This window comes from Gorilla gorilla, chromosome 3, assembly GCF_029281585.2.
Source record: "Gorilla gorilla gorilla isolate KB3781 chromosome 3, NHGRI_mGorGor1-v2.1_pri, whole genome shotgun sequence".
NCBI classification, from domain to species: domain Eukaryota; kingdom Metazoa; phylum Chordata; class Mammalia; order Primates; family Hominidae; genus Gorilla; species Gorilla gorilla.
Window position 1 is genome coordinate 189,926,354 of NC_073227.2, and position 20,670 is coordinate 189,947,023.

The following is a 20,670-nucleotide window of genomic DNA, read 5'->3' on the forward strand; positions in this document are numbered from 1 at the left end:
CTTGTTATCGGTCTGTTCAGAATTTGTTTCTTCCTGGTTTAATCTATGAGGGTTGTATATTTCCAGGAATATATCTATCTCCTCTAGGTTTTCTAGTTTGTGCGCATAAAGGTGTTCATAGTAGTCTTGAATGATCTTTATCCATTCTGCCATTCTGTATCTTTTAAGTGGACCATTTACACCATTTATAGTCAACTTTAGTATTGAGATGTAAGGTACTATTCTATTCATCATGCTAGTTTTGCCTGAATACCTTGGGCTTTTTTTCATTGTGTTATTGTTTTATAGATCCTGTGAGATTTATGCTTTAAGGAGGTTCTATTTTGGTGTATTTCAAGATTTTCTTTCAAGATTTAGGACTCCTTTCAGCATTTCTTGTAATGCTGGCTTGGTAGTGGCGAATCCGCTCAGCATTTCTTTGTCTGAAAGACTTTATCTCTCCTTCATTTATGAAGCTTAGTTTCACTAGATACAAAATTCTTGGCTGATAATTATTTTGTTTAACGAGGCTAAAGAGAGGACCCCAATCACTTCTGCCTTGCAGGGTTTCTGCTGAGAAAACTGCTGGAAATCCGATAGGTTTTCCTTTATAGATTACCTGATGCTTTTGCTTTACAGCTCTTAAGATTCTTTACCTCATCTTGACTTTTGATAACCTGATGACCATGTGCCTAGGTGATGATGTTTTGTGAAGAATTTTCCAGGTGTTCTTTGAGGTTCTTGTATTTAGATGTCTAGATCTCTGGCAAGACCAGGGAAGTTTTCCTTGATTGTTCCCTCAAATAAGTTTTCCAAACTTTTAGATTTCTCTTATTCCTCAGGAACACCAATTATTCTTAGATTTGGTCATTTAACATAATTCCCAAATTTCTTGGAGGCTTTGTTCATTTTTTTATTCTCTTTTGTCTTTGTTGGATTGGGTTAATTCAAAAGCCTGGTCTTTGGGCTCTTATGTTTTCTTCTATTTGTGCAATTCTATTGCTGAAACTTTCCAGTGTATTTAGCATTTCACTAAGTGTCTGTTTCATTTCCAGATTATGATTGTCTTTTCTTTATGATATCTATTTCTCTGGAGACTGTTTCATCCATATCCTGTATTTTTTTTTAATTTCTTTAAGTTGGTTTTCACCTTTCTCTGGTATCTCCTTGAGTAGCTTAAATAATCAACCTTTTGAATTCTTTTTCTGGCAATTCAGAGATTTATTCTTGGTTTGGATCCATTGCTGGAGAGCTAGTGTGATCTCCTGGGGATGCTATTAAAGAATCTTGTTTTGTCATATTACCAGAGTTACTTTTCTGATTTATTCTCATTTGGGTAGATTGTTTCAGTGGAAAGATCTGGGACTCAATGGCTGCTGTTCAGGTTCTGTCCCATGGGGTGATCCCTTGATGTGGTTCTCTCCCCCTTCCTCTAGGAATGGGGCTTCCTGAGAGCCAGACTGCAGTGATTGTTACTGCCCTCCTGGGTCTAGCCACCCTTCAGGGCTACCAGACTCCAGGCTGGCAATGGGGAATGTCTGCAAAGAGTACTGTGATGTGATCCATCTTCAGGTCTCCCAGCCATGGATACCAGCACCTGCTCCATTGGAGGTGGCAGGGGAGTAAAGTGGACTCTGTGGGAGTCCTTGGTTGTAATTTAGTGCACTGGTTTTCTTGAATGCTGGTTATGTTAGCAGTGAAGTTGTCACAAGGACAGACTCAGGACCTCTAGTTAGCTAGGGTGTGCAGGTGGTAGAATTACCTGTTGTTTTCTCCTTCTCTGGGGCAGAGTTGTTCTGAGTTGCTGTAGTGGCTTGAGTTCATTGGCCTCTAGCGAGGAAGTGATGCTTTCAAGAGCTTGCCAGCTGCAGTAGTAGAAGGGAGATATAATCTTGCCCTACTTTGGCCAGGATGAGTACTCAGGTTTCTCGGGTAATGGGCAGGGCCACAGAGCTCCCTAGAAATTACATCTTTTGATTTTGGCTACCAAGATGGGGACAGAAAAACCATCAGGTGGGGGCAGGGTTAGGCAGGTCTGAGCTCAGATTCTCCTTGGGCGGGACTTGCTGTGGCCACTATGTAGTGGGGAAAGGGTGGCTCCCAGGCAAATTAAGTTATGTTCCCAGGGGGATTATGGCTGCCTCTGCTGCATCATACAGGTTGCCAGGGAAGTGGGGGAAAGCTGACAGTGACAGGCCTCACCCAACTCCCCCACAGTCAGCAAGACCAGTCTCACTCCCGCCGTGCCTCCCTAACCGCACTGGAGTTATATCCAGTCAGCCAGCAAGCTGGGCTGAGATCTTGCCGCAAGCTACAAGCCTTCCTGCTGAGAAAGCAAGCAGGGCTCTCAGGCCTTGCCTCCCCACCTGCCCACACGTTCAGCTGCAGCTTCTGTGCTCATATATGCACTTCCCATTTGCCCCTCACCCCAGATGCTACTCAGGAAAGTTCATGCTTAGTCAAAATTATCACAAAATTCAGCTAGGAGGTTCCTTCACTCTGCAGCCCCTTCCCAATTCTGCTGGCTGCCTTCCCTTCCCCAAGGACCTCTGTGAGGTAACGCCAGGAATAGCTTCCATGGGCTCGAGCTAAGGACTGGGAGTACCTATGGGGCTCCTCCTGCTGCTGCTTCTACTTTTATATTTCACTTGGCTCCCTAAATCCATTTTGTCATGCACATCCATGTGAAGAGTCCACCAAACAGGCTTTGTGTGAGCAACAAGGCTGTTTATTTCACCTGCATGCAGGCGGGCTGAGTCTGAAAAAGGAGTCAGCAAAGGGTGGTGGGATTATCATTAGTTCTTATAGAATTGGGGTAGGAGGTGGAGTTAGGAGCAATTTTTTGTAGGCAGGGGGTGGATCTTGTAGTACATTCTCAAGGGTGGGAAGAATATTACAAATTACCTTCTTAAGGGCAGGGAAGGATATTACAAAGTACCTTTTTAAGGGCGAGGGAAGATATTACAAAGCATCTTCTCAAAGGTGTGGAGGGTGTATCATACGAAGTACATTCACAAGGGTGGGGGAATATCGCAAAGTATATTATCGCAAGGGCGGGGAGGGTGTATTGTCACAAAGTCAATTTATCAGTTAGGGTGGGGCAGGAACAAATTGCAATGGTGGAATGTCATCAGTTAAGACAGGAACTGGCTATTTTCACTTCTTTTGTGGATCTTCACTTGCTTCAGGCCATCTGGATGTATACATGCAGGTCACAGGGGATATGATGGCTTAGCTTGGGCTCAGAGGCCTGACACATTTCCCCAGTGGGTATGTGTGTTCGGAAGCCAACTTTTCCCCCCTCACACTTTGGGAACTCAGTTTTTTGCTGTCTCACAGCATTTGCAGTGACAAGCCACTTCTTACAAACGGTTTGTGAATTCTTTCAGTTTTCCTGATATGCTCCTGTGGTGGTTCTTGGAGTAAAAGTTCACAGTGTTAGTCTCCAGACCCTGTTCTGTCCATCTAAGCGGGAGCTGCACATTAGTCCTGTCTCCTATCTGCCATCTTTTCCAGCATCTCCCCCACAAAAACAATTCTTATTGAAGTTACCAATGATTTTCATGTTAGCAATCCATCTTATATGCCTAGCAGTATTGATATCCAGAACTCCTTCCTTCAAGAAAAGTTTATTTCATCAGCTTCTAGCACTCAGCTTTCTCCTGATTTTCTACTTACTGCTCCAACTAGCCCTTCTTAGACTCCTTTGCAGGCTCATCTATCTCTAACCCGTCAGTAAATGCTGCTGGTGTTCCTCAAGGTTCCATCCTATGCCCACACATAGAACAGTGCCTGACAATAGTAAATACTGAGTATTTGCGATTATCATCTAAACGCTCACTCTAAACTCTCTACCTAAGCAATCCCTTCCATTCCTTAATGCTCAAAACTTTAGTAACTGTTTCTACACAGATGATTGATATATTTCTTGCCCGGATTTCCCCTCTGAGTTTCTGACCCATACATACTTGATGTCTCCTATCCTATCTCCAAAGCACCTGAAATCAGCATGTTTAAAATTAAACTCATGATCTCCCTGCCAAATACCAACAAACCTGCTCTTATGCAGTGTTTTTTGCGAACGGCGCCACCACTCATCCAGATTTATACATCAGAAACACATTTCCTAGATTCAGTTCATCACAAAGTATTGATTTCCTAAATCTCATTTGACCACTTGTCTCCATTTCTATTCTCACTATCCTAGACTCAATTTTCTATTACCTCTCACATGAACTACTACAAACATGGGTCTTGCTGCACTATTTGAGCCCCTTTCAACCCTTTCTCCATACTATAGCCAGAATCATCTTTCCTAATGCATCATGTATCCTCCTACTTGAAATCTTTCAATACTTCTTAGGATAAAGTTCAAAACCCTTAACACGGCCTCCAAAGATCTGCATCATCTAGACCTACAGCCTCATCTCATACCCATGTTCTCCTCCTCTGCATTCCAGGCATCATGGCTGTTCAATTCTCGACTCACAATGTTCTTTGTCACCAAAAGATCTTTACCCATGCCGTGCCTTCTGAATGAAAGGCTTTACAGTCAGCCCTCTGTGTCTGTGTGATCACTTCCTTGGAGTCAACTAACTGCAGATCAAAAATATTTGGGGGAGGGGAGTGGCAAGATGGCTGACTAGAAGCAGCCAGTGTGTGCTGCTCTCACAAAAGGGAGACAGAGGGGCCAGTAAACACTAGCTCTTTAACTAAACAGTCCAAGAGGACATGTTGGGATTCATCAAGGAAGCAATGTAGTCAACATAAAACAGAAAAAAGACAGGACAGCTGCCCACCTGGGATTGGCACAGTGCCAAGTGAGGCTCCCCCCTGCAGGAAAATGGTGAATAAGAGCCCCAGGAAACCATGTTTCTGCCATGAACCTTTGCAATTTGAGGCTCTGGAGACCTCCCCTGACCCCCTTCCCCTGTGGCCTCCAGGCTGACACACAAAGCATGTGGAGTGTGCCACTCAGGCACAAATGGAGTGCCAAGGGTCTTGGAACCGTGAGCACTCCTGCACCAGCAGCTGTAGCTTTGCCAACAAAGGAGGCCAGGTTCTCACCCATACCCCCAGGAGAGAGGCTGCATCCACAGTACTGAGAAGCAAACGAACTACAGGCCTTGCCCCAACTACACCTCCCTAGGCAAAGCCCACTGGCCTGGGATCCCAGTGCAGCCACCCCACCCCTGCCTGAGCTCTCAGGCTGGTAGCAGCTCTGCAATTCCCTGGAACAGAGCTCCCAGGAGTAAAAGACAGGCCCACCATTTTTGCTGCTGCACAGCCCCCTCCCCAACTGCTATCAGAATCAGGAGGGAGCAAAGAGGTTAGGGACTATCTTGAGCCTCCAGCACAGCAGAGCATGCCTTGCAGAAAAAGAGGCCACACTATTTTCCACGCAGGTCCCTCCTCCTGTTACTCCTCTTTGGGCAGGGCCTTGGGACTTGCCCCCAACAAGCCCCCTCCCTGCCCCCACACCCCAAGCACAGTCACCCCACCCCCACTGAGCTCTCAGCTGGTAGTAGCTCTGCACTTCCCTAGGATGGAGTTCCCAGTAGTAGCAGGCAGGCCCGCCATTTTTTGCCACTACTGCAGCCCCTGACCCTACCGCCCTCTGGTTTGGAATGGAAAGAAGAGCTTAAGGACTATCACAGGCCCCCAGCACAGCACAGCTCCCTTATAGAAAAGCAACCAGACTGTTTTCCACACAGGTCCCTGTCCATGTGCTACTCCTTACTACACAGGGCCTCCTGGACTGGGCCCCCAGCACAGCCACCCAGCCCCCGCCTGATCAGTCAGTGGCAGCTCTGTGTTTGCCTGGTGGGGAAATCCCAGAGACAACCTCTGCCATTGCGGCTTCAGCGGTACGGCCCTAGCTGCCCTTGGGCTGCAGAACGAACAAAGAGCCTGGTTGCTTCACTGGTACCTCCAGCATGTCGCAGCCACCACAGGGAGAGGAACCAGTCTCTCTTCCCTATTAGCCCCCACCGCCTACTCTTCACCATGTAGGGCCTCTGGCTTTGGCCCCCAGAGCAGCTGCCCCACCCCCAGCTGAATATTCCCATTCGCAGTGGCTCTGCATTTCCCAGGGGCGGAGCTCCCACAGGCAACTGACAGCTCCTCTGCCACTGCCACTGCAATGGTACTGCCCTTGCTAACTACCCTCATACTGGGGAAGAAAGAAAGACCCTGAGTGCCTTACTCTCACCTCCAGCATGCAGCAGCCGCCCTATGAAGAGGCTAGTCTGTCTTCCCTGTGAGCCCCCAATTCCCCTGCTCTTCACCAGGCAGGGCCCCCCCAGCTTGGGCCCACAACACACTGGGATGATTATTCTGATTGACAATGGCTATGTATATCCCTGGGGTGCAACCGAAAGAGACACATGAAAAGCCCTCTACCACTGACACTGCCAAGGTCCCCCTCTCTGCTACCCCCAAGACGGAAAGAGAACAAAAAGTCTGGCTTGCCCCAGGGCTACACTGCCAAGCCTGGGAGTACCAAGCTGAGGTCTGCAGCACTCAAGTGGGAGAGGAGCCCACACCCTCCTCTCCCACTTGAGAGGAGGCTCACTTGGAGCACTGAGAAGGTACATGACTGCAAATGGAAGGAAATACAAAGGAGCCACAGGGCTGAGCAAGAGCCTACCTACTGGCCAGTATGCTTAAACACATCACAGCCCAAACTTCAACACCAAAAATACTTTGCTAATATACCGCCTATGAAAACACAGACAAGAATTCAGCCACAAATAGACCAGGTGTGGTGGCTCACGCCTGTAATCCCAGCACTTTGGGAGACAGAGGCAGGCAGATCACTCAAGGTCAGGGTTCAAGACCAGCCTGGCCACCATGGTGAAACCCTGTCTCTACTAAAAATGGAAAAATTATCCAGGTGTGGTGGCACATGCCTGTAATCCCAGCTACTCGGGAGGCTGAGGCAGAAGAATCACTTGAACCTGGAAGATGGAGGTTGTGGTAAACTGAGATCATGCCACCATACTCCAGCCTAAGCAACAGAGCAAGACTCTATCTCAAAAAAAGAAAGAAAAAAGAATTCAACCACAAATAAAGACCCTGCACAGACTTGGCTCTCTGAAAACATCCAGAAATGAAGGCAACTGACTACAGTCAAGTTACACCATGGTTAAAGGAACATTAGCGCCCACACAGATGAGAAACAGCCAGTGCAATAACTCTGGCAACTCTAAAAGCCAAAGAGTCTCCTTATTTACAAATGACCACACTAGCTCCCCAACACTGATTCTTAACCAGAAGGAAATGGCTGAAATGACAGACACAGAATTCAGAATCTAGATGGCAATTAAGATTATCGAGATTCAGGAGACAACTGAAACCCATTCCAAGGAATCTAAGGAATCCAGTAGAACAATTCAAAAGATAAAAATATGAAAATAGCCATTTTAAGAAAGAACCAGGCCAGGCGTGGTGGCTCGCACCTGTAATCCCAGCACTTTGGGAGGCCAAGGTGGGTGGATTGCTTGAGGTCAGGAGTTCAAGACCAGCCTGGCCAACATGGTGAAACCCAGTCTCTACTAAAAATGCAAAAATTAGCCAGGCTTGGTGGTGCATGCCTGTAATCCCAGCTACTCGGGAGGTTGAGGCAGGAAAATTGCTTGAACCCAGGAGGCAGAGGTAGCAGTGAGCCGAGATCGCATCACTGCACTCCTAGGCAACAGAGTGAATGAGACCCAGTCTCAAAAAAAAAAAAATAAAAATAAAGAAAAGAAAAAACCAAACTGAGCTGATAGAGCTGAAAACCTCCCTATAAGAATTTCATAACAATCACAAGTATTAATAGCAGAACAGATCAAGCTGGGGAATGAATCTCAGAGCTCAAAGAACAGTTCTTCAAATTAACTCAGTCAGATAATAAAGAGAATTTTTTTAAATGAACAAAACCTCCAAGAAATATGGAATTATGTAAAGATGCCAAATCTATGACTCATTAGCATCCCTGAAAGAGAAGGGTAGGTCATATACAAAGGAAACTCCATCAGGCTAACAACAGAACTTTCAGCAGAAACACTACAAGCCAGAAGAGATTTGGGGCTTATATTCAGCATCCTTAAAGAAAAGAAATTCCAACCAAGAATTTCATATGCAGCCAAACTAAGCTTCATAAGTGAAGGAAAAATTAAATCCTTTTCAGACAAGCAAATGCTAAGGGCATTTGTTACCACCAGGTCTGCCTTACAAGAGGTCCATAAGAGAGTACTAAATATGAAAATGAAAGACCATTACTGATCACCACAAAAACACACTCAAGTACACACTCTATTAACACTATAAAGCAAATATAATAATACAATCAAGTCTACATAACAATCAGCTAAAAACATGATGACAGGATAAATTCCACACATAACAATATTAATCTTGAATGTAAACAGGTTAAATGCCCCTCTTAAAAAGCACAGCATGGCAAACGGGATAAAGAAGCAAGACCCAACTGTATGCTGTCTTCAAGAGACCATCTCACATAGAAGGACACTCACATGCTCAAAGTTAAGGGATGGAAGAAATCTATCAAGCAAATGGAAAACAAAAAGGAGCAGGGGTTGCTATTCTTATTTCAGACAAAACCAACTTTAAACCAACAATGATCAAAAAGGACAAAGAAGGGCATCACATAATGATAAAAAGGTTCAATTCAACAAGACTTAACTATCCTAAATATATATATGCAGTCAACATTGGAGCACCCAGATTCATAAAACAAGTTCAGAGACTTACAAAGAGATGTAGATAACCACAAACTAATAGTAGGAGACTTCAACATCCCACTGAAAGTACTGGGCAGATCACTGAGGCAGAATACTAACAAAGATATTCAGGATCTAAACTTAGTACTTGACCAAATGAACCTAACAGACATCTAAAGAACACTCCACTCAAAAACAACAGAATATACGTTCTTCTCATCTGCACAAGGAACATACTCTAAAACTGATTACACACTGGGCCATAAAGCAATTCTCAACAAATTCAAAAAATCAAAATCATACCAACCTCACTCTCATACCACAGCACAGTAAAAACAGAAATCAATACCGACAAGATCTCTCAAAACATACAATTAAATGGACATTAAACAATCTACTCCTGAATGACTTTTGGGTAAACAATGAAATTCAGGCAGAAATCAAGAAATTATCTGAAACTAATTAAAACAAAGATTCAACATATGAAAATCTCTGGGACACAGCTAAAGTAGTGTCAAAAGCAAAGTTTACAGCACTAAATGCCCACATACATCAAAAAGTTAGAAAGATCTCAAATTAACAACCTAACATCACACCTAGGGAACCTGAAAAACAAGAACAAACCAACTCCAAAGCTAGCAGAAGAACAGAACCAAAATCAGAGCTGAACTGAATGAAATAGATGAGAAAAACCATACAAAAGATTAACAAAACCAAAAGTTGGTTCTTTAAAAGAATAAATAAGATTGATAGACTGCTAGCTATACTAATTTTTTAAAAAAGGGACAAGATCCAAAGAAACACAATCAGAAATGACAAAGGAGACATTACCACCAACCCCATAGAAATTTTTTTTAATCCTCAGAGACCATTACAAACACCTCTATGCACATAAACTAGAAAACCTAGAAGAAATGGATAAATTCTTAAACATATTATCTCTCAAGATTGAACCAGGATGAAATTGACACCCCGAACAGACAAATAACAAACAGTGAGTAAATCAGTAATAAAAATCCTTCCAGCTAGAAAAAGCCCTGGACAAGAAAGATTCACAGCTGAATTCTACCAGATGTAAAAAGAACTGGTACCAATTCTACTGAAACTATTCCAAAAAGTCAAGGAGGGACTCCTTCCTAACTCATTCTGTGAGGCAAACATCATTCTGACACCAAAACCTGGCACAGACATAATGAAAAAAAAGAAAACTTTAGGCCAGTATCTCTGATGAACATAGATGCAAAAATCCTCAACAAAATACCGGCAAAACAAATCCAGCAGCACATGAAAAAGCTAATCCACCATGATCAAGTAGGCTTTATTCCTGGGATGCAAGGTTAATTCAACATAGGCAAATCAATAAATGTGATTATCACATGAACAGAACTAAAAACAAAAACCACATAATCTTCACAAGAGACAGAGAAAAGGCTTTAGGTAAAACTCAACATCTCTTCATCTTAAAAACCCTCAACAAACTAAGCATTGAAGGCACATACCTCAAAATAATAAAAGCCATCTAAACAAACCCATAACCAATATCATACTGAACAGGCAAAAGCTGGAAGCATTCCCTTTGAGAACTGCAACAAGACAAGGATGCCCACTCTCACCACTCCTATTCGACATAATATTATAAGTCCTAGCCAGAGCAATCAGGCAAGAGAAAGAAATAAAGTGCATTCAAATAGGAAGAGGGGAAGTAAAATGATCTCTCTTCACAGATGATGTAATGCTATACTAGAAAACCCTATTGTCTATGCCCAAAGGCTCCTAGATCTGATAAACATCTTCTGGAAAGTTTCAGGATACAAAATCAATGTACAAAAATCAGTAGTATTTCTCTATACAAATAATATCCAAGCTGAAAGCCAAATAAAGAATGCAATTCCATTCACAATAGCCACACAAATAAAATACTTAGCAATACAGCTAACCAGAGAGGTAAAGCAATTCTACAATGAGAATTATAGCACACTGCTGAAAAAATCAGAAGCAACACAAACAAATGAAAAAAAAATATTCTATGCTCATGGATAGGAAGAATCAATATTGTTAAAATGGCCACAATGCCCAAAGCAATTTACAGATTCAATGCTATTCCTATCAAACTACCAATGACATTTTTAACATAATTACAAAAAACCATTCTAAAATTCATTTGGAACCAAAAAAGAGCCAAAGAGTCATAGCAACAGCAATCCTAAGCAAAAAGAACAAAGCTGGAGGCATCACACTACTCAACTTCAAAATATACTAAAAGGCTACAGTAACTAAAACAGCATTGTACTGGCACAAAAACAGACACACAGACCAATGGAACAGGTTAGAGAACCCAGAAATAAAGCTGCACACCTAAAACTATCAAATCTTCAACAAAGTCGACAAAAACAAGCAATGGGGAAAGGACTTCCTATTCAATAAATGGTGCTGGGATAACTGGCTAGACATATGCAGAAAATTGAAACTGAACCCCTGCCTTTCACCATACACAAAAATCAACTCAGGATGCATTAAAGACTTAAATGTAAAACCTAAAGCTACAAAAACCCTAGAAGAAAACCTAAGAAATACCATTCTGGACATGGGCCCAGGTAAAAACTTGATGAAGATTCCAAAAGCAAATGCAAGAAAAACTGACAAGTGGAACATAATTAAAGAGTTTCTGCATAGCAAAAGAAACTATCAACAGAGTAAACAGACAACCTACAAAATGGGAGAATATATTTGCAAACTATGCATCCAACAAAGGTCTAACATCCAGAATCTATCAGGAACTCAAATGAACAAGCAAAAAATGACAACATTAAAAAATGGGCAAGGACATGAACAGACATTTCTCAAAAGAAGACATACGTGCAGCCAACAAGCATATGAAAAAATGCTCACTATCACTAAACACTAAGGAAATGCAAATCAAAACCACCATGAGATATCATCTCACACCACTCAGATCGGCTATTATTAAAAAAGCTAAAAAACAACAGATGCTGGTGGTTGTGGAGAAAAGAGAACGTTTATACGCTGCTGGTGGGATATAAATTAGTTCAGCCACTGTGGAAAACAGCCTGGAGATTTCTCAAAGAACTTAAAATGGAACTACCATTTGACTCAGCAATCCCATTACTGCATATATTCCCAAAGGAATATAAATTATTCTACCATGAAGACTCATGCCCTCATTGCAGCACTGTTCACAACAGCAAAGACATGGAACCAACCTAGATCCCCATCAATAGTGGACTGGATAAAGAAAATGTGGTACATATGCACCATGGAATACAACCAAGCTACAAAAAAAAAAATTAGATTATGAGATCATGACTTTTGCAGCAACATGAATGGAGCTGGAGGCCATTATCCTAAGTATCCTAATACCACATGTGAAAATGTGGCATTTGGTTTTCTGTTCCTGCATTAATTCATTTAGAATAAGTGGGAGCTAAACCCTGAGTATACATGGACACAAAAAAGGGAACAATACCACTGGGGCCTACTTGAAAGTGGAGGGTGGGAGGATGGAGAAGATTGAAAAACTACCTATCAGGTATTATGCTGATGACCTGGGTGACAAAATTATCTGTACACCAAACCCCTGTGACATGTAATTTACCCATATAACAAACCTACATATGTACCCCCTAAATCTAAAATAAAGTTGGAAAGGAAAAAAAAGAAAATATCCGGGGGGGGGGGGGGACAATAAAAATAAGAACAATTAAAAATAATGCAAATAAAAATATAACAGCTATTTTCATTGCATTAGATATTATAAGTAATCTAGAGATGATGTAAAGTATATGGGAGGATATGCATAAGTTATATGCAAATACTACACCATTTTATGTAAGGGACTTGAGCATCCACAGATTTTGGTATTCTCAGAGGATCCTGGAACCAATCCCCAAAGATACTGAGGGCCAACTGTACTCTAACTTTAGTTCAACAATCCTTGCCTCAGAGAAGCCATTCCTGACCTTCTAGAATAGGTCAAATTCCCCTAACTATATAATAGCAATAAGAGCTTCTCATTTTTGTAATGCATATTTTGGTTGCAATTTTATATGTGTGTGATTAACTCTGCCTGACCCCACCATACTGTATTACTCTGTGAGCTCCAGAAACTTAGAGTTCGGTTTTTTGTTGTTTTTTTCTCACCATTCTACCTCCTATTACTAGCAGTGTTACATATGTAGTATGAATAAATAAATATTTCGTGAATGAATGAACAATCTGAATACTTAAGAATTTTTCCTGGCTGGGCATGGTGGCTCACGCCTGTAAAAATCCAGCACTTTCAGAGGCCAAGGAAGGAGGACCACTTGAGGCCAGGAGTTCAAGACCAGCCTGGGCAACACAGTGAGACCTTGTCTCTACAAAAAAATATAAAAAATTAGTCACGTATGGTTAATACCTGTTGTCTCAGCCACTTGGGAGGCTAAGGCAGAATCATTGGAGCCCAGGAGTTGGAGATGGCAGCGAGCTGTGATCATGCCACTGCACTCCAGCCGAGGCAACACAGCAAAACCCTATCTCAAAATAAATTAATTTAATTAAATAAATAAATAAGTGTCTTAAATGTATCTCCACATTTCCCTCACCCTGCCTACCACTTATTCAAATTTCCAGGGAGGGGGGCTCCTGATGTATGTTTCAAATTTATTTTTAAAAATATTCTGCAGGTAATACTGATACCATCTCCATTTGGATTATTAGGCCAAAGCTTTCTAATTAAATTGCTGGTATTAACAATTACTCAAACTGAAGGCATACTACCTAAGATAAAATAGTTGATTCACTTTGCAAATTCAGTTATAAAGTGAAAGCAAGCATCAAAGTCGCATAAAAAGCCAAAGGAATCTGATCAAGAAATATTCCAAGATATGAACTGAGAGTCAGAACAGATTTATCTCAATGATCTCCCCAACTATGGCACAATGTAATGACTAAAGAATATTTTACTGCATATATCCAATATACTCAGAGATGAGTAGGCAAGGTGTGGGTATCAAAACAAATACAAAATATTTAGTACCCACTCAGTATCTGTTGAGTTACTTAATTAGCTAAATGAATGAACACAGTATGGTCTCTTCCCTCAAAAGTTTTACAATGTAATTGAAAGACAAATTTTTAAACTCTACTCTCATAGTTGCAGAGAAAGATAAAAATTAACATCAGAAAGTTTAAAATCATTAAATACTTTATTTAAGAACAGTTTGTTTACCAAGTTAGGACAGTGGTTATGATTTCTCAATTTACACATATTCCTTTTGAAAATCTTAGAAAAAATGTTTCACCAATGTTAAGGCACAACTCTTGAATATGCAGCATAGTCTTCTCTCTTTATTCTGAATAACAGAAGCACGTAAATTAAATTATCCTCTTTGCACAATTATTCCCCCCAAAACTAATTTATAACATATAATTATCTCCCTAAAAAGCAGTTACAAACCATAAATTGAACATGAATAAAATATGAAAAAGAGCACAAATTTTAAAGCCCTCCATGGAAAAAAAAATTAATACATTGGCTTTACCTATAAACCTTATTTTGTTAATGCTAAGCACAGAACCCTTACGGGTTCATAGGAGTCAGCAAACAGCTACAGATGAGTCTTCTTGTTAAGAATTCATTCAATGCTTCTCAGAATAGCAGATTTTAAAAAATGAATTCACTGAGGTTCTTAAACCTCTGAACATAAGGCAACAGTTCACAACTGATTTCAGAAATAGAAGGTAAGTATTAAATTACAAATTCTACTAGGTCAGTGGGAGTGGGTGGATTCACCTGGAGTGGAGCAGTGAAGGTTTATTTTACCTCTTTCAAGATCTCTCCATATATTCCACCAGTTTGAGATAGGCTGGGGGAGGAGGTGGAATAGCTTAAAAGGTTATATTTCTTATTTTAAATTATAAAAACATACACTTAAAGGCTAAACCTATCTATAACCTACATCTTAATGTCAGCAAAACATACTGCTTTCTACCCAAATCACCAATTGAATCAGCCTCGCTCATGATTTCAGAGCATAAGGTGTCCAGAGAAGAAAACTCAAGACTGAATGGGCTGCCATAATGGGGAAGTACAGGTAGCCAAAGGCCAGCAATTGAGACAGCATTAGAGAAACTACCTACTATGTCTGAATAAGCTCCCCTACCTTACAAGCATCAACTACTACATTGAAACCATTCTGAGGGCTGCATTTCCTATATGTGCCTAGACTTGGTAATGCCTGATAAATTCTGTATATTACCACGTCTTGCATTTAATAGACAATTTGTTTAATGATACTAACTTTACTCACACTTAATTGACTTTCTCATATCCTAAGATTAATCTAAGAAAACTATTTCAAAGATAAATTTAAAATAATTTTTAAGGAACCCAGAATTTTTATTTAGAACACTGCTTTGACTTTTGTTATTACTTTGTATTTATTATATATCCTATTCATAATTTTGCACTGACTTTCAATATAAAATTAAATCTCTGCTTACACAAAATAACTGTCAGCTCCAAATCAACATGAATGGAGTGACATTGAAAATATCCTACTATTCCCCATAAAAAGAGTTTAGTGCAAAATAATTATTACCTGGTATTTTACATTCGGTTTATGTCTTTACCTCTACTCCCAGGCAAATATTCTCACTTAAGACCAGTGCCTTCACTGCTTCTTGTAAAGACATTTAATTTAATGTTATTGCATTGCATATTTATTTATTTTTTATGCTTATTCATACAGAATTTATTACTTTCTAGAATTTTGGGATAAGAATCATAATCACTAATGCAAAATACTCTTAATTTTTTTAATGTTGTATTTCTCGTTTCTAAATATTAATAGTTCACTATTCTAAGTCTTTCACGAATAAAAAACACGTCCTAAGTTCATGAAATCTGTGCGGTTCACTACTGTACCAGGTATTAAGCCTTAAGGGCTAATCCTCTTCACTTATGAGAATTTCTCAAGAATGAGTCAAATGCGCCACATTTAAATTTGCAGATTATTTTGTCCAGCTGCTCAATCAAGAGAAATACCACTCAAAGAAATCAATTCTAAATTCATGTCTTTAATGAATACTATGTTTTGCAACCTGTATAAAAACTGATCACCCAAGCACATGCAAAAGGAGTATAGTTTTTAGTGGGCTTGCTAAAGTATTGACAACTAATCAGTGTCCTCTAAATACTCTTATTTTGGCAACAGCCCACAAGGTTAACTTTTAGAAAATTCAGCTTGATACAAGAAAATAATTCATCATAATTAGACAATATAATTTTTCCACTTTTGAGACAAAATATATAATACTTGTTTATATGACTTGCAAAATGTCTATACACTAAGATTGCTACAGTCTATGAGGTAACCAAAGGTAAGTGATACACATCCTTTAGAAAACACAATTTGTCTGGGGGGATGGTTGCACATGTATTTAAATATGTTAAAACCACTGAATTGTGTATTTTAAATGTGTGATTATATGGTATGTGAATTGTATCTCATGAAGGCTTTTTAAACAAAACAACACTGATGTAATTTAGACCAAAAAAAAAAAAACCACAATTTGTCACACACATTGTTCTTTTCAGACATATTTTTATAAAGACAGAAATTAACATTTGTAGCATCAGCAGATTTGATTAGCAAATGTTACCCATGTAGGTATAATTGTCTAATCAGTAGCCAAAGTGTGCCCTTGATGCTAATCACCCCTATAACTGAATAATCTACAAATTACAAAATGAGTTGTAATCCCCCATCCACTACCAGAACATGCCCTGTAATATACGGTGATTCTAAAAGAAACACAACTGCATGTGCCACCTCAATAGTTTCTCCAAACCTCCCAAGAGGAATATTTTTCTTTAAATGTTCTTCTTTCAAGTCTTTCGTCATATCTGTGTGTATAAATCCTAAAAGAGAAATGTTTGTTTAGTTGAAAAGGGTACACACTAAGACATCTGCTGAATTTCAAAAAAAATAATAAATTTGTTTCTGAAAATTTTAATTTGAAATTATTTAAAAAAAAATTTTTTTTGAGACAGGGTCTCGCTCTGTCACCCAAGCTAGAATGCAGTGGTACAAACACGACTCACTGCAGCCTGGACCTCTGGGGCACAGGTGATCCTCTTGCCTCAGCCTCCCAAGTAGCTGGGACTACAGGCATGCACCACCACACCTGGCTAGTTTTTGTACTTTTTGTAGAGATGGGCCAGGCTGATCTCAAACTTCTGGACTCAAGGGATCGGCCCACCTCAGCCTCCCAAAGTGCTGGGATTACAGGCATGAGCCACCATACCCACCCTATAATTTGAAATTATTAATAAACCTTGTTTATAAAATAGTTTTGTTGGCCACGTGCAGTGGCTCATGACTGTAATCCCAGCACTTTGGGAGGCCGAGGCGGGCAGATCACCTGAGGGCAGGAGTTCGAGACCAGCCTGCCCAATATGGTGAAACCCCGTCTCTACTAAAAATACAAAAAATTAGCTGGGGGTGGTGGTGGACGCCTGTAATCCCAGCTACTCAGGAGGCTGAGGCAGGAGAATCGCTTGAACCTGGGAGGTGGAGGTTGGAGTGAGCCGAGATTGTGTCACTGCACTCCAGCCTGGGCGACAAGAGTGAAACTCCATCTCAAAAAAAGCAAAACAAAACAAAATAGTTTTGTTACTAATCAAGACACCAAGCCTACATTTTTATACAATTTAACTCAATATTTATTGGACACTAAAATATCTGACCCCCAAGTATCTGGCCCACCTAGCAAAATATAAGTAGGTAGACACAAATATGAATAAAACAAAATTCCACTCTTTGGGGAACCTATGATTTGTGGAGGAAATGGTCACTTGCACACCCGATTATAATGTAAGGAAGTCTGGTGAATATCCTGATAGAAGTATATATAAAATATCACAGAATAGATTAATTTTCACTTAGGTAGGGATAGAAAAGTAGAAAGTAGTGTCAAGGGAAGGAAGGCATCACAAAAGTGGTCACATGAACTGATTTGGTAGCTGATGATTAGAAAGGCCAGTATTTCCCATATCTGGATTTTAAAATCTTACGGTCATATCCAATTCTGATACAAGTGAACACAGAAAATTCAAACTTTAATATGGTACTGGAGTATTCAGTAAAGCCTGCCAAGAAAATGTTCTAAAGAATGTATTAAGTTCTACAGTATAAAGAACTAACTACATAATATATAACCAACCAATCCTAAATAACTACAAATACATACCAGGGAGAACTGTAGACTTATGAAGAAAATCTTACAAGATTAATACAGGACATACAAATACGTATTAATAAAACGCTTAACCCATATAATCAGTATCCTGTATATTACTCAATCATTTGGGTTATTAAAAAGAAAGCAATATTAATCCTCATGAAAAGAATAGAAAAAAATTTTTAAGGTCATGAAAAATAGATGGACTAAAAGTTCAACATGACGTGTGAAGTAAACATTTAATGTGCAATCTCAAAAATACAGTTTTCAAATTGCCTGTTAAAACTAAATCATTTATAGCTCAAACTATAGATAAACCTAAATATATTACCTTTTAAAGTACCATAATAAATGTGAAGTAAACAATGAATTAAGAATTAACATTAGGCCATTGGTTTATTATGCAATACTATGTAATTACTTAACTTTCCTTTCTTTAGGTTTGCAGTTATAAATATCTAGGCATTTTCTTAAAAGTCTTGTGAAAAATATTCACAGATTTGTCTATCATGAAGCTTATGAATGACACTTTCATTAGGAAAAAACTGAAACAAGCTGAATGTCTTTCAATAAGAAACTGGTTAAATAAGTTACGATACAGCCATACAACAGAATAATGCAGGTATTAAAAATAATGCTATATGTTCTCACTTGTAACTGGGAGCTAAAGAATGTGTACACATGGATGTGATGACAATGGAGATTCAGAAGGGTGAGAGGGTGGGACAGAGGTGAATAAGAAATTACCTAATAGGTACAATGGGTGTTATTCAGGTGACAGATACCCTAAAAGCCCTGACTTCCCACTATGAAATCTATGCATATAACCAAACTGCATCTGTACCTGCATTCATTTGTATTTATACAAATAAATGAATAAGATAAAAATAAAAAATAAAAATTATGCTATAGAAGGATACTTAAATCTAAAAGTAACATTTGTGTATAAAATGTAGGTTACAAATGAATTAAGTTATACCACTATTAAAAACACAACAAAGAACTTATACTAATGACTGAAAAAAGTACTATATACCAAAATATTAACAGTGATTATCATTAGATACTAGAATTACAGGTAATGATTTTTATTTTCTTTATATTTTTCTGCTGTTTCCAAACTGTCTACAACAGACATATATATTATTTTTGTATTCAGATAAAAAGTTGTTGAAAAAATACACACAGTACTACCTTCAGATAGTCTGTAATGAAGGCCTGGAACAACAAAACTAATTTTGTATTATGTATGTTTCACTGTGAAATTACACGGTGAAATACAGTCTTCTCTGCCATAAAATCTTACCACATTTATTTTAAAAGTCAGCAATATTTCCTTCATATCCTCTCATCTTTAAGAAGAATGAGAAGGCCAGAAGGAATGCAAGAATAAAAGGAGAAGCAGCTAACACAGATATTGATACTAGCCTCTGCAGAATTTCCAACAAACTATAAATGAAACTTAATCTACAGTGAAGAGCCACAATAATCAACAGGCAATCCAATCAGCTTAAGAACAGTATCATGGGGGTTCTCGCTGTCCAAAGTTTTCTGTCTTTAGACACATGTATTTTCCTTTTTTTCTGAGACAAGAGTCTCACTCTGTCACCAGGCTGGAAGGCAGTGGTGCAATCTCGGCTCACCGCAACCTCCGCCTCCTGGGTTCAAGCGATTCTCCTGCCTCAGGCTCCCCAGTAGCCGGGACTACAGGCACACGCCACCAAGCCCAGCTAATTTTTGTATTTTTAGTAGAGACGGGGTTTCACCAGGTTGGCCAGGATGGTCCTGAACTCCTGACCTCAGGTGATCCACCCACCTCAGCCTCCCAACGTGCTAGGATTACAGGCATGAGCCACTGTGCCCAGCCAACAAAAGTATTTTCAAAAGTGCCTCAGAGAGTATCCTAGGAAGAAAACCTCATCTCACACTTTGTAATAAAAGCAGAATGAATAAAAATTGTCAAAAACATGTAAAAGTTCATGTTACCTTCTCAAAGATAGACACAATTATCCTTTAAGTTCTTTTCTAACTCTAGCAAAATTAGCATAGAATACTTCCTAGTAACTCTCACAAACTGTCAGCATAAAAATCAATGCATTTTAACCTAAAAAACAAAAACAGAAAAACACAATAAACTACAGTAGAAATGGTTTGCAAGAAAGACCTTGTGACTATGCAAATCCCAGGCTCAACTTCTGACTCTGCTGGCCTGGCCTTTTCTCAAAGGCAGTATTTTGTGGTTAAAAAAACCCACTGGATTAGGACACATTAAACTAGATTCTGTTCCCTGCTCTGCTGATACTATTAAAGCTATCACCCGAGAAAAGTCATGTGCTGAGACCAGCTCGGTCACGGAGACCTTAACACAGCAGCACTAGAGGAATTAAAGACACACACAGAAATATAGTGTGGAGTGGGAAATCAGGGGTCTCACAGCCTTCAGAGCTGAGAGCCTCAAACAGACATCCACCCACATATTTATTGACAGCAAGCCAGTGATAAGCATTGTTTCTATAGATGATAGATTAACTAAAAGTATTCCTTACGGGGAAACAAAGGGATGGGCCGAAATAAAGGGATGGGTCTGGCTAGTTATCAGCAGCAGGAGCATGTCCTTAAGGCACAGATCGCTCATGCTATTGTCTGTGGTTCAGGAACGCCTTTAAGCAGTTTTCCGCCCTGGGTGGGCCAGGTGTTCCTTGCCCTCATTCCAGTAAACCCA

The 20,670-nt window shown here is 39.8% G+C and overlaps 1 protein-coding gene across 6 annotated transcripts in view; it reads right to left on the bottom strand.

Moving 5' to 3' along the window:
* CBR4 (carbonyl reductase 4) overlaps window positions 1-20,670 on the bottom strand; it is a 118,390-nt gene that overhangs the window by 81,748 nt on the left and 15,972 nt on the right. For 2 of the 6 annotated variants that reach the window (XM_004040604.5, XM_055385769.2), the window contains one exon: window positions 13,891-16,626. The exons of 3 other annotated variants lie outside the window; for them this stretch is intronic. In XM_004040604.5, coding sequence (XP_004040652.1) covers window positions 16,448-16,626 — 179 coding nt within the window. In that variant the 3' untranslated portion in view covers window positions 13,891-16,447. Of the gene's footprint in view, window positions 1-13,890; window positions 16,627-20,670 lie in introns of those variants that run through there. One more of the 6 variants, XM_055385776.2, reaches the window with a different exon arrangement.